Here is a 12,493-nt window from a genome sequence, read left to right as displayed (position 1 = left end):
CCAAAGTAGTGGCGTTAGAGGCGCACACTAAAGGGGAATATTTTTTCTTGTTCTTCGAGATGGAGTTTAACTCTTGTTGTCCAGGCTGGAGTGCAATGGTACGATCTCGGCTCACCGCAACCTCCGCCTCTCGGGTTCAAGCGATTCTCCTGCCTCAGCCTCCCGAGTAGCTGGAATTACAGGCATGCGCCACCACGCCCTGCTCATTTTTGTAGTTTTAGTAGAGACGGGGTTTCACCACGTTGACCAGGCTGGTCTCCAACTCGTGTCCTCAGGTGATTCGCCCACCTTGGCCTCCCAAAGTGCTGGGATTACAGGCGTGAGCCACCGCGCCCGGCCTAAAAGGGGAATTTGCACCGAATGCTTTATCAGTAATAGGAGCAGCAGGGTTGCTCCCACCAAGAAACCTGGTGTAGGGTGGGGGAGCTGGAAGGGGTAGACTCAGGAAAGGCTGCCCAAGAGAGGGATTAGGCCCCTAGTACTTAGGGCGAGTAATTACCTTTGGTATTTCTCCTTCGTTAGTGGAACGAGGTGAGTATCAGGAGCCTGGATTGTTGCTTAGAGGCCAGTGTTCCTAACTGTGGTTTGTATTTTGGTTTCTGTTTCCCATGGAGTCTGGGAGAAATTAGAAAATCAGAAAAGTCAGAAAAGCCCTTACTGGGCCTTCGTGGGCTTGTTTCGCCGGAGGGTCTGCCCTTTCTGTGTTAACTAGTGTGGACCAACTAGATGGGCAAATCCATCCCAATGAGTGCCTCATTGTTGGTGCTCCCAGAAGCCTTTGCAAGGGAGCAGGGCAGGATGCTAATTAAATGTGTTGCAAGGCCACATTATAAACCATTCTGAGCCCCGCGTGGTGGCTCACGCCTGTAATCCCAGCACTTGGGGAGGCCGAGGCGGGCAGATCACTTGAGACCAGGAGTTCTAGACCAGCCTGGCCAACATGGCGAAACCCCGTCTCTACTAAACACACACACACACACACACACACACACACACACACACACACACACACACACACAAATTAGCTGGGCATGGTGGCGCATGCCTGTAATCCCAGCGACTTCGGAGGCTGAGGCACGAGAATCGCTGGAACCCAGGAGGAGGCGGAGGTTGGCGGAGGTTGCCGTGAGCCGAGATCAAGCTACTGCACTCCAGCCTAGGTGACAGAACGAGACCCTGTCTCAAGCAAATAAACAGACAAACAAAACCGAAAAAATCATTCTGTATTCTACTTCCTCTTTGAAATTATCCTCAGCATCAGTGTCTTTCCAAGCTCTGAGGATAAGGTAAATGTATTATGTGGCAAGTAATAGACTAGCCCAAATAATACTGTTAGAAAATGCCCCCGATTTGTTGCTATCCTTTAAAATTTAACCATAAACATCTTCTCATTATCCCAATTCCTTGCTCTTCAGAGAAGTTTAAAGACCCCAATTATAGGCCGGGCATGGTGGCTCACGCCTGTAATCCCAGTACTTTGGGAGGCCGAGGCGGGTGGATCATGAGGTCAGGAGTTCAAGACCAGCCTGGCTAAGATGGTGAAACCCTCTCTCTACTAAAAATACAAAAAATTAGCCGGGCATGGTGGCACACGCCTGTAATCCTAGCTACTCGGGAGGCTGAGGCAGAAGAATTGCTTGAACTCGGAGGGTGGAGGTTGCAGTGAGCCAAGATCATTATGCCACTGCACTCCATCCTGGGCGACAGAGACTCCGTCTCAAAAAAAACCAGTTACATATACCCCCAATTCTTCTATCTATTTAGTCAAGCCCAGAAGGGCACTCAGGTGTCTGATTGGGGTCTAATTTCCTTCTTCATTATTCACAGTTGAGAGACTGTCTTCCACATTGACTGATAATATACCTCCTTCAGCAGCTACAAAGTTGGGTAACTGTTCACAAGGCTTTTCTGTATTCTATATTAACAAACTCTAGAGGATAAACAGGGCACATAAGAATACTTAGAACCAGCTCCACATTCACAAAGATTTACAAATCAAGTATAATCTGCGATTAGTGTAGCAGTTTGTAATGTAAGCACCAGTTTTCTCATATAGCATCCACAACGATATTCCCTGGATTCAGTAGATATAATCTAGGCCCACATTGGTATTACTCATCCAAAGACATGGTGTAATTTGAGAGAAGGGTGTAGATAGAGAAAATGGAAGAAAGAAAGGGAAAAAAAAAGCACATGGCTTCAGTCTTACCTTACTTATTAAATGGACAGCTAGCCCATCTCTGGTAGTTTCCAGAGGCCATGACTGGGATGTTTATAACTCTTTAGGGAGAAGTCTATTAAGTTAATTATGACACTCTTTTTTTTTTTTTGAGACAGAGTCTCACGCTGTTGCCCAGGCTGGAGTGCAGTGGCGCGATCTCGGCTCACTGCAAGCTCCGCCTCCTGGGTTCACGCCATTCTCCTGCCTCAGCCTCCTGAGTAGCTAGGACTACAGGCGCCTGCCACCGCGCCCGGCTAATTTTTTGTATTTTTAGTAGAGACGGGGTTTCACTGTGGTCTCGATCTCCTGACCTTGTGATCCGCCCGCCTCGGCCTCCCAAAGTGCTGGGATTACAGGCTTGAGCCACCGCGCCCGGCTAATTATGACACTCTTAAATCCCTAATCTGGGAAGTGAATTCCAACATCTTACAAATTGCTTTCTCTTTCTGAGTGACAATTTGAAATAGTCCAGTCCTTTGCATGGAATGTAGACATGTGCATTCAGATTTATAGCCCAGTGTTTCTCCATTTCCATTCTCCTGCTCTTTTTCTTCTTCTGTGTCAGGATTCCAGAGATTTCTGAGACTTAAGTTGACCTCTGTACTTTTACTGTTTTTATTGCCTTTTGGAATTTTTTAGTCCTATGGTTCCTGTTTGTTTTTAGGATGAGGTTCCTGTTTATCCCCACATTTGCCCCACTGACAAATGCCCTTTAAAATATTTCTGAATTAGTGTTGCTGTTTAAAGTATTTAATCCTGTGCCTTCAGGTGCCCAGTGAGAATAAATTTGTCCTCTGTGGTATCTCTTTGCCATGAGTAACTTTTTCTACTCCAGTGGAAGCAGAATGTTTCATTGCTATCAATAGTTTTCCCTCAGCACTGGGACCTAACCTTGCTGCTTCTAATGTTTGCCTACCCTGTTCATGCAGATTTCGTTAGGTTAAATTTTCAACCTACTTATTAAGTTGGGTCTAGCGTGATCTCTTCCTAGGAAATGGCTTAATATTGTTTATTTTATCAGAATGTCTTTTTGCATGTTATCTTTTTGCGTGCTGTTTCTGCTTTGATGTTGAAGACTGAACCCTGTTTTTTAAAGCCGATTTAATTTTTTTCTTGAGTTTTGATATTTTTCCTTCTAAAACTTCTGCTCTAGTTTTCTATTCATTGACCAATTTTTTTTTTTTTTTTTGAGATGGAGGCTCACTCCTGTTGTGCAGGCTAGAGTGCAGTGGCATGATCACAACTCACTGCAACCTCCACCTCCTGGGTTCAAGCAATTCTCCTTCCTCAGCCTCCCAAGTAGCTGGGATTACAGGTGTGCGCCACCACGCCCGGCTAATTTTTGTATTTTTAGTAGAGACTGGGTTTCTGCATGTTGGTGAGGCTGGTCTTGAACTCCTGACCTCAGTTGATCCACCTGCCTTGGCCTCCCAAAGTGTTAGGATTACAGGTGGGAGCCACTGTGCCCCGCCAGCTTTTTACTTGCTGATAATAATTTTCCTTTTCTCTCCAAGTAAAATGATTCATGGAATCAGTGTTTCAGGCATTGAAAAATGGTATTTTTAAAACGTCCTTTGTGGCTCTTGGGGTTTTGATAACTTCATTCAGATTTTTCTCCACCTCAATTTAAGAAGACTACTCATCATTGTATGAAGGGCCTTCTCTTATTACTCTGTCTTCCTTTATAAGCTTACCACACTTCTGAGGTTGAACTCACACTCTAGGTCTTCCAAATTCATGGCCATTATTAAGGCTTAGTAACATGCTAGTCACTCAGTTCTGGATAAGAACAGGGTAAAGAACACAGAATTTGAAGGTAGTTTATGTGGCACCTGCCACTCATCAATTTGAGGCTTAAACAGTCATGCTTGGCCAGCACGGTAGCTCACACCTGTAATCCCGGCACTTTGGGAGGCCAAGGAGGGTGAATCACCTAAGGTCAGGAGTTTGAGACTAGCCTGGCCAACGTGGTGAAATGCCGTCGCTACTAAAAATACAAAAATTAGCTGGGTGTGGTGGTGTTCATCTGTAGTCCCAGCTACTCGGGAGACTGAGGCAGGAAAATCGCTTGAACCCGGGAGGCGGAGGTTGCAGTGAGCTGGGATCACACGACTGCACTCCAGCCTGGACAACAGAGCGAGACTCCATCTCAAACAAACAAACTAGCCAGAAGTGGCATGTGACTGACCTTGACTAGTTTTTAATTTTTTTTTTTTTGAGACAGAGTCTCGCTCTGTTGCCCAGGCTGGAGTGCAGTGGTGCGATCTCACCTCACTGCAAGCTCCGCCTCCCGGGTTCACGCCATTCTCCTGCCTTAGCCTCCCAAGCAGCTGGGACTACAGGCGCCCGCCACCACGCCCGGCTAACTTTTTGTATTTTTAGTAGAGACGAGGTTTCACCATGTTAGCCAGGATGGTCTCGATCTTCTGACCTTGTGATCCACCTGCCTCGGCCTCCCAAAGTGCTGGGATTACAGGCGTGAGCCACCGCGCCAGCCCTAGTTTTTAATTTTTAATTTTTATTATATTTATTTATTTATTTGAGACACAGTTTAGCTCGTTACCCAGGCTGGGGTGCAATGGTGCGATCTTGGCTCACCGCAACCTCTGCCTCCCGGGTTCGAGTGATTCTCCTGCCTCAGCCTCACTAGTAGCTGGGATTACAGGCATGGGCCACAGCACCTGGCTAATTTTTTATATTTTTAGTAGAGACAGGGTTTCTCCATGTTGGTCAGGTTGGTCTTGAACTCCTGACCTCAGGTGATCCGCCCGTCTCAGCCTCCCAAAGTGCTGGGATTACAGACATGAGCCACCATGCCCAGCTATCTTTATGCTTCTTCCTTTTGCCACTCCTAGCTATAGGTTTGGTATGGGTAAGCCTTGGCTATCTATGTTTTCAACTTTTCAGAGATTTGTCTTTTACTTTTAAGTCTTTACAACTATTATTGATTTTGTTATGGTGTGAGATAGAGATCCAATGTGTTTTTTTTTTTTTTCCTTCGCCTCATGGCTAACCAATTGTCCCAGCTCCAGATCTGCATTTCCATCACCTGTTACCTCTAAAAGCAGTCTCAGTTCAGTACCTGTCAACTTTTACTTCCTCTAGGATCTTTGCACCTAAATTCCCTCTTTCTGGAATATTCTCCCTCTAATTCTTTGTGGGCTATGACTGTTAAGGCCTACAGACCAAAGACCACATCCGTAGTAAAAATCATTAGATGTGTTTAGCTTGCTGCAGCAAGAGAAACCATACTCTTGAGAATTTTGGGTAGTCTCAGAGTGAGTTGAAAGGGGCAGAATGAGGGAATAATGAGGTGGGGCTGAGGATATCATTGAAGAGAATGAAGTCAGCCAAATAAAGGATCTTTATTTTAACAGCCTTGAATGGAAACATTGTTTACATGGTCATGTTCAGATTCTATTGAAACCATTGTTCAAGTTTTGATAGGAATATCACAGTCTGATTACTGGCAGGGCTGATTTTCTCAATTCTCATCCTTCGAATTAGAGCTTGGCTTAAATGTTACCTTCTCAGAAACCACTGTTGCTTATTTTTATTTCAGTATTTATTTTTTTATTTTTTTTATTTTTTTTTTTTTTTGAGACGGAGTCTCGCTCTGTCGCCCAGCCCAGGCTGGAGTGCAGTGGCGCGATCTCGGCTCACTGCAAGCTCCGCCTCCCGGGTTCACGCCATTCTCCTGCCTCAGCCTCCCGAGTAGCTGGGACTACAGGCGCCCACAACCGCGCCCGGCTAATTTTTTGTCATTTTTAGTAGAGACGGGGTTTCACCGTGGTCTCGATCTCCTGACCTTGTGATCCGCCCGCCTCGGCCTCCCAAAGTGCTGGGATTACAGGCGTGAGCCACCGCGCCCGGCCTTATTTCAGTATTTATTATAGATAATAATAATAATAATTATTTTTTGAGACAGAGTCTTGCTTTGTTGCCCAGGCTGGAGTGCAGTGGTGTGATCTTGGCTCACTGCAAACTCTGCCTCCAGGTTCAAGCAATTCTCCTGCCTCAACCTCCCGAGTAGCTGGGATTGCAGGCGCACACCACAAGGCCTGGCTAATTTTTGTATTTTTAAGTAGAAACCGGGTTTTAATATGTTGGCCAGGTTGGTCTTGAACTCCTGACCTTGGAATCCGCCCACTCCGGCCTCCCGAAGTGCTGGGATTACAGGCGAGAGCCTCCGCACCTGGCCTATAAATTATAATTATTAATTTGTTGTCTACTTATTTGTCTTTTGTCTTCTCCACTAGAATATACACTCCATGAGGGTAGAATCACATTTCTTCTCCATTACAGCCCTAGTGCCAAGGGCAGGTTTGGCATATCATAGGTGCTCAGTAAATATCTGTATGAATAAATGAATGAATAAAAGCAAATTCAAGAGTTTTCTAGGACTGCATTTGCAGTTCTTCCAGACACACTGCTGATCTCTAAAAGTCAACCAAGAGGATATTTTCCACAAGTAAGACAGAGATGGTATGAGTGTGACTTTGTTTATTAATGTGCATAACAGGGCCCTACTCATTTCTATGGTTTTTTTTAAAATAAACTACTTAATTTTAAAACTCAGGGAGACAAAATCAGTAAGATCTACCTAATTTTTTTCACAACTAATTTTTATGTATTATTTGATGTATACTTAACTGTATATATAACCAACAAGTTGTGAAGCATAATAATAAAATACATCATATTCATATTAAAATTGTATATGACTGGGTTCTTAGTTTGGGTTTTCCTGATAATACTGATAAATTTTTTCACGTTTTTTTTTTTTTTTTTTTTGAGAGAGAGTCTTGCTCTGTCACCCAGGCTGGAGTGCAGTGGTATGATCTTGGCTCACTGCAACCTCTGCCTCCTGGGCTTAATTGATTCACCTGCCTCAATCTCCCGAGTAGCTGAGACTGCAGGTGCGTGCCACCGTGCCCGGCTAATTTTTTGTAGTTTTAGTAGAGATGGGGTTTCACCATGTTAGCCAGGATGGTCTTCTTTTCCAGACCTTGTGATCCACCCACCTCGGCCTCCCGAAGTTCTGGGATTACAGGCGTGAGCCACTTTGCCCGGCCTTTTTTTTTTTTTTTTTTTTGAGATGGAGTTTTACTCTTGTTGCCCAGGCTGGAGTGCAATGGCGTGATCTCAGCTTACTGCAACCTCTGCCTCCCAGGTTCAGCGATTCTCCTGCCTCAGCCTCCCAAGTAGCTGGGATTACTTACAGGCTCCCGCCACCACGCCCGGCTAATTTTTGTATTTTTAGTAGAGACAGGTTTTGCCATGTTGGCCAGGCTGGTCTCGAACCCTGAGCTTAGGTGATGTACCCGCCTCAGCTTCCCAAAGTGCTGGGATTAGAGGTGTGAGCCACCTCGCCCAGCCTCATTCCTTTTTTTTTTTTAATTATTTTTTCTTCAGGCAGCCTCCCAAGCCAGAGTAGGCTCAGAGACTCCCTTTTTCATGTTTTTATTGGCCATTTGTGTTTCTTTGAGAAATTTTTTTTTTTTGAGACAAAGTCTTGCCCTTTTGCCCAGGCTACGATCTCAGCTCACTGCAACCTCCACCTCCGGGTTCAAGCGATTCTCCTGTGTCAGCCTCCCAAGTAGCTGGGATTACAGGTGAACACCACCACGCCTGGCTAATTTTTTGTATCTTTGGTAGAGATGGGGTTTCACCATGTTGGCCAGGCTGGTCTCGAACTCATGACCTTGTGATCTGCCTGCCTCGGCCTCCCAAAGTGCTGGGATTACAGGCGTGAGCCACCATGCCTGGCCGAGAAAAGTTTTTTGTATCATTTGCTTATTTTGCTGTTGAGTTTTTCTTATTGTTTTGTCAGAGTTTATGTATTTTCTGTGTATATCCACTATTATATTTGTTGCAAGTATCTTCTCACATTTATGGTTTTCTTTTTTTGATGGTGTCTTTGTATGTATAGAAGAACTTATTTTTATTTTTATTCTTTTTAGAGACATGGTCTTGCTCTGTTGCCCACGCTGGCCTCGAACTCCTGTGCTCAAGCAATCCTCCCTAGTGGCTGACAACACATGCACCACTGTGCCCAGCTGAAGTTCTTCATTTTAATGTTGTTTAATATATTAATTGTTTTCATTATTATTGGTACTTTATTTAAGTGATCCTCTCCTATCCTGAAATAATGACAGTATTCTTTAAAAAGTTTTAAAGGTTTATGTTTCATACTTTTTAAGTCTTTATCTGGAATTCATTTTTATATATGGTGTGAGATAGGAATCCTTTTTTTCATATGGCCAATAATCAGTTTTTTCAGTATCATGTATATGCATAAGACTTATTTAGATTTGCAGTTGTAAGAATGGAGGAGATGATCCGATATTATTTCCTTTATTGATTATGTACTCTCTGTCTTCTAGGTTCTTTTTCTAATTCTAAATAAACTTGCAAGAGGACTATGAAAGATTATGAAGAACTTCTCAAATATTATGAATTACATGAAACTATTGGGACAGGTAATTATTATTTTTTTTGGAGGTAGTGGATCGATCAACTATTTGAGAGTATAGATTATTTGGGTAGGCATGAGGTTTTTCGTCTAACCCATACAGTTTTAAAATTCTTCTACCTACTTCAGTAAGAAAAAGTGGAGCAAGCAGAGAGGAGAATAGTAGAAGCCCTGTAGGTTATTGCAAGAACTTTGATTTTATTCTAAATAAAAAATTTATTCTAAATATTTATTTTATTTCTTGAGTTTTATTCTAAATAAAAGTCATTGGAGAGTTTTGAGTTAAGGGGTAATCTGACCTTTGTTTTTACAGAGCTGCTGTGGCTGCTTGGTAGATAAGAGGTTGGGTGAAGGAGGGCAAGAGCAGAGGCAGGGAGATGTTAGCAGGCTATTGCAATAATTCAGGTGTTGATGCTAGAGATGATGGTGGTGTGGATGAGCGTCATATAGTAAAAGCAGTGAAAGGGGTGGGATTCTATACACTTTACACACACCCATATATACACACCTATGTGTGTGTGTTTTTATTGAGGTATAACATATAGTAAAATATGCAAAGTGCAATAATCTCAGTGGAGTTTTACACATATATATGTATACACACACCCATATATTCCCTGCGTGGATCAAGACATAGACTGTTTCCAGGGAGTACCTGCCTACTTTCCCCCAAGGTAACCATTGATACATTTTGAAGACAGAGCCAGTGGGATTTCTTGATGGGTTAGAGTACTAGAGAAAGAGAAGGGCTAAGGATGGTTCCAGGGTTTTTGGCCTGAGCACCAGGGAAAATGGAGTTGCCCTTTGTTGAAAGGAAGAAGACCATGGGAGAGACTACTAGGAAGTTCTTTTTGGAAATTTTAATTTGGAGATTTCTTTTAGCTACCTGAGTGGAGACATTTATCCAGCTTTTGATCCAGTTTTGAAAAATAATTGCTTATCTTCAAAGTTTTAAAACTGAGTGGAATTTTCACATAATTTGTCTTTGGCCTCAGCAACTTTATATTGTATTCTAGCAGTGTTAACTATAAAGGAAATTTAATTGCAGTGTTATATTACAAAGTTAGAGATACACTTTCATGGTAAAAACAAACAAACAAAAAAAAACCTTTAGCTAGACATTGGATAACAAGAAGCAACAGGAAAAAAAAAGCCACAAACTTCTAGGAAAATTTGGCTTGATAGAGTCTTTTAAAATTATTATTTATAAAAAGGTGTTTGTGCCTGAGTCCTTGCTTATGCTTTCATAATACATTTTCCTACTTAGGTGGCTTTGCAAAGGTCAAACTTGCCTGCCATATCCTTACTGGAGAGATGGTAGCTATAAAAATCATGGATAAAAACACACTAGGGGTAAGTTTAAATTTATTTTAAAAAGTCTACTTATAGATCAGTTTTGTGAATTAAAACCTGAATTGTTCTAATGTTCTAGTTACTGCTCTTAGAATAATATTTTTATAGCTTTTAAAAAAACATAGATCTGTGGTTTTAAAAAGTAATCTGAGGGAAGGGATTACTTTGTCCTTCAGATTTTAATGCAGGACAGTGGCACATATTTGAAGTCTGTATCATCCATCTGTAGTCTGTAGTCTGTAGGTGTTTCTGGATATTAATATGTCCCATCTTTCTTTTCTTTTCTTTCTTTTTTCTTTTTGAGACGGAGTCTCGCTCTGCCGCCCAGGCTGGAGTGCAGTGGCCGGATCTCAGCTCACTGCAAGCTCCGCCTCCCGGGTTCACGCCATTCTTCTGCCTCAGCCTCCCGAGTAGCTGGGACTACAGGCGCCCGCCACCTCGCCCATCTAGTTTTTTGTATTTTTTAGTAGAGACGGGGTTTCACCGGGTTAGCCAGGATGGTCTTGATCTCCTGACCTCGTGATCCGCCCGTCTCGGCCTCCCAAAGTGCTGGGATTACAGGCTTGAGCCACCACGCCCGGCCTTCTTTCTTTTTTTTGAGTGGCACAATCTCGGCTCACTGCAAGCTCTGCCTTCCAGGTTCACGCCATTCTCCTGCCTCAGCCTCCTGAGTAGCTGGGACTACTGGTGCCCACCACCACTCCCAGCTAATTTTTTTGTATGTTTTTTTTCTTTTTTTTTTTTTTTTTTTTTTTTTAGTAGAGATGGGGTTTCACCGTGTTAGCCAGGATGGTCTTGATCTCCTGACCTTGTGATCCACCTGCCTCAGTCTCCCAAAGTGCTGGGATTACAGGCATGAGCCACTGCGCCTGGCCCCATCTTTATTATGATACTTTTACTAAATATAAATATATAAATAATTTTTGTAGTATAGATAGGTGGACAGATAAGTATTATGTCCCAGCTTTTTTTTTTTTTTTTTTTTTTTTTGACAGAGTCTCACTTTGTCGCCCAGACTGGAGTGCAGTTGCACAATCACAGCTCACTGCAGCCTGTACCTGCCGGGCTTAAGTGATCTTCCCACCTTAGGCTCCAAGGTCTCACTCTGTTGCCCAGGGTGGTCTCAAACTCCTGGCCTCAAGCAGTCTTCCCATCTCAGCCTCCCAAAGTACAGGGAATGTAGGGGTGAGCCACTACACTTGGCCTGTCCCAGCATTTTATTCAAAATGGCTTTAGAAGTTATCTAATTAAATCCTTTTCCTAATCAGCCTCTTTTTCCTCTGTGTGAATTCTTCCAGGATGAACAGCTTGTTACCTCCTAAAGCAGCCCATTCAATTTGTGGTCTTGGCTACAATGTATAAAAAGTTATTTTTATATTGAGATAAAGCCTGTTTCTTTGGGTGGTTTTTCTGGGGCTTCTATACCCCTTCCAGTGTTTGAAGTCACCTTGAGTCATCTTTTTTTTCTAATTCCTCCTACTATTCTTTGTTTTTTTTTGTTTTGTTTTGTTTTTGTTTTTTTTGAGATGGAGTCTCACTCTGTCACCAGACTGGAGTGCAGTGGCACAATCTTGGCTCACTACAACCTCTGCCTCCTGGGTTCAAGTGATTCTCCTGCCTCAGCCACCCAAGTAGCTGGGACTACAGGTGTGTGCCACCACATCCAGCTAATTTTTGTATTTTCAGTGGAGACGGGATTTCATCATGTTGGCCAGGCTAGTCTCGAACTCCTGACCTCAAGTGATCCACCCACCTTGGCCTCCCAAAGTGCTGGGATTACAGGTGTGAGCCACTGCTCCCAGCCTAACATTTTGTAAATGTTCTTAATTGTCAAACACAAAAAATAATTTTTGGTTGGGTGTGGTGGCTCATCCCTGTAATTCCAGCACTTTGGGAAGCTGAGGCCAGAGGATTGATTGAGGCCAGGAGTTCGAGACTAGCCTGGGCAATATGGCAAGACTTGTCTCTACAAAAAATAAAAAAAATTTAGCCAGGTGTGGTTGTGCATGCCTGTAGTCCCAGCTACTCAGGAGGTGGTGGTGGGAGGATCCCTTGAGCCCAGGAAGTTAAGGCTGCAGTGAGCTGTGATTGCACCACTGCACTCTAGCCTGGACAACAGAGCAAGATCCTGTCTAAAAAAAATTTCGTTTTGATGTTTTTATTGTCGGAATGAGATAGAACTTAATATCAATTGTTACCTACTTTTTTGTTTTTTTTTTTTTTTTTTTTGGGAGGGGGGACGGAGTCTCGCTCTGTCACCCAGACTGGAGTGCAGAGGCGCAGTCTCGGCTCACTGCAAGCTCCACCTCCTGGGTTCACGCCATTCTCCTGCCACAGCCTCCCGAGTAGCTGGGACTACTGGCGCCCGCCAGCACACCCGGCTAATTTTTTGTATTTTTTTAGTAGAGACGGGGTTTCACCGTGTTAGCCAGGGTGGTCTCGAT

General features: G+C 43.5%; 1 protein-coding gene across 15 annotated transcripts in view; it reads left to right on the top strand.

Annotated features, from left to right (window-relative positions):
• MELK (maternal embryonic leucine zipper kinase) overlaps nucleotides 1-12,493 on the top strand; it is a 121,239-nt gene that overhangs the window by 15,618 nt on the left and 93,128 nt on the right. For 6 of the 15 annotated variants that reach the window (XM_077965711.1, XM_077965708.1, XM_028835054.2 and 3 more), the window contains exons 2-3: nucleotides 8,608-8,703; nucleotides 9,964-10,049. The exons of 2 other annotated variants lie outside the window; for them this stretch is intronic. In XM_077965711.1, the coding sequence (XP_077821837.1) occupies nucleotides 8,646-8,703; nucleotides 9,964-10,049 (144 nt within the window). In that variant the 5' untranslated portion in view covers nucleotides 8,608-8,645. Of the gene's footprint in view, nucleotides 1-8,184; nucleotides 8,301-8,607; nucleotides 8,704-9,318; nucleotides 9,371-9,963; nucleotides 10,050-12,493 lie in introns of those variants that run through there. 7 more of the 15 variants (XM_077965703.1, XM_077965701.1, XM_077965704.1 and 4 more) reach the window with 3 other exon arrangements.

The sequence above is a fragment of the Macaca mulatta genome, chromosome 15, assembly GCF_049350105.2.
Source record: "Macaca mulatta isolate MMU2019108-1 chromosome 15, T2T-MMU8v2.0, whole genome shotgun sequence".
Classification (NCBI taxonomy): Eukaryota; Metazoa; Chordata; class Mammalia; order Primates; family Cercopithecidae; genus Macaca; species Macaca mulatta.
This window is presented reverse-complemented; position numbering and strand designations above follow the sequence as displayed.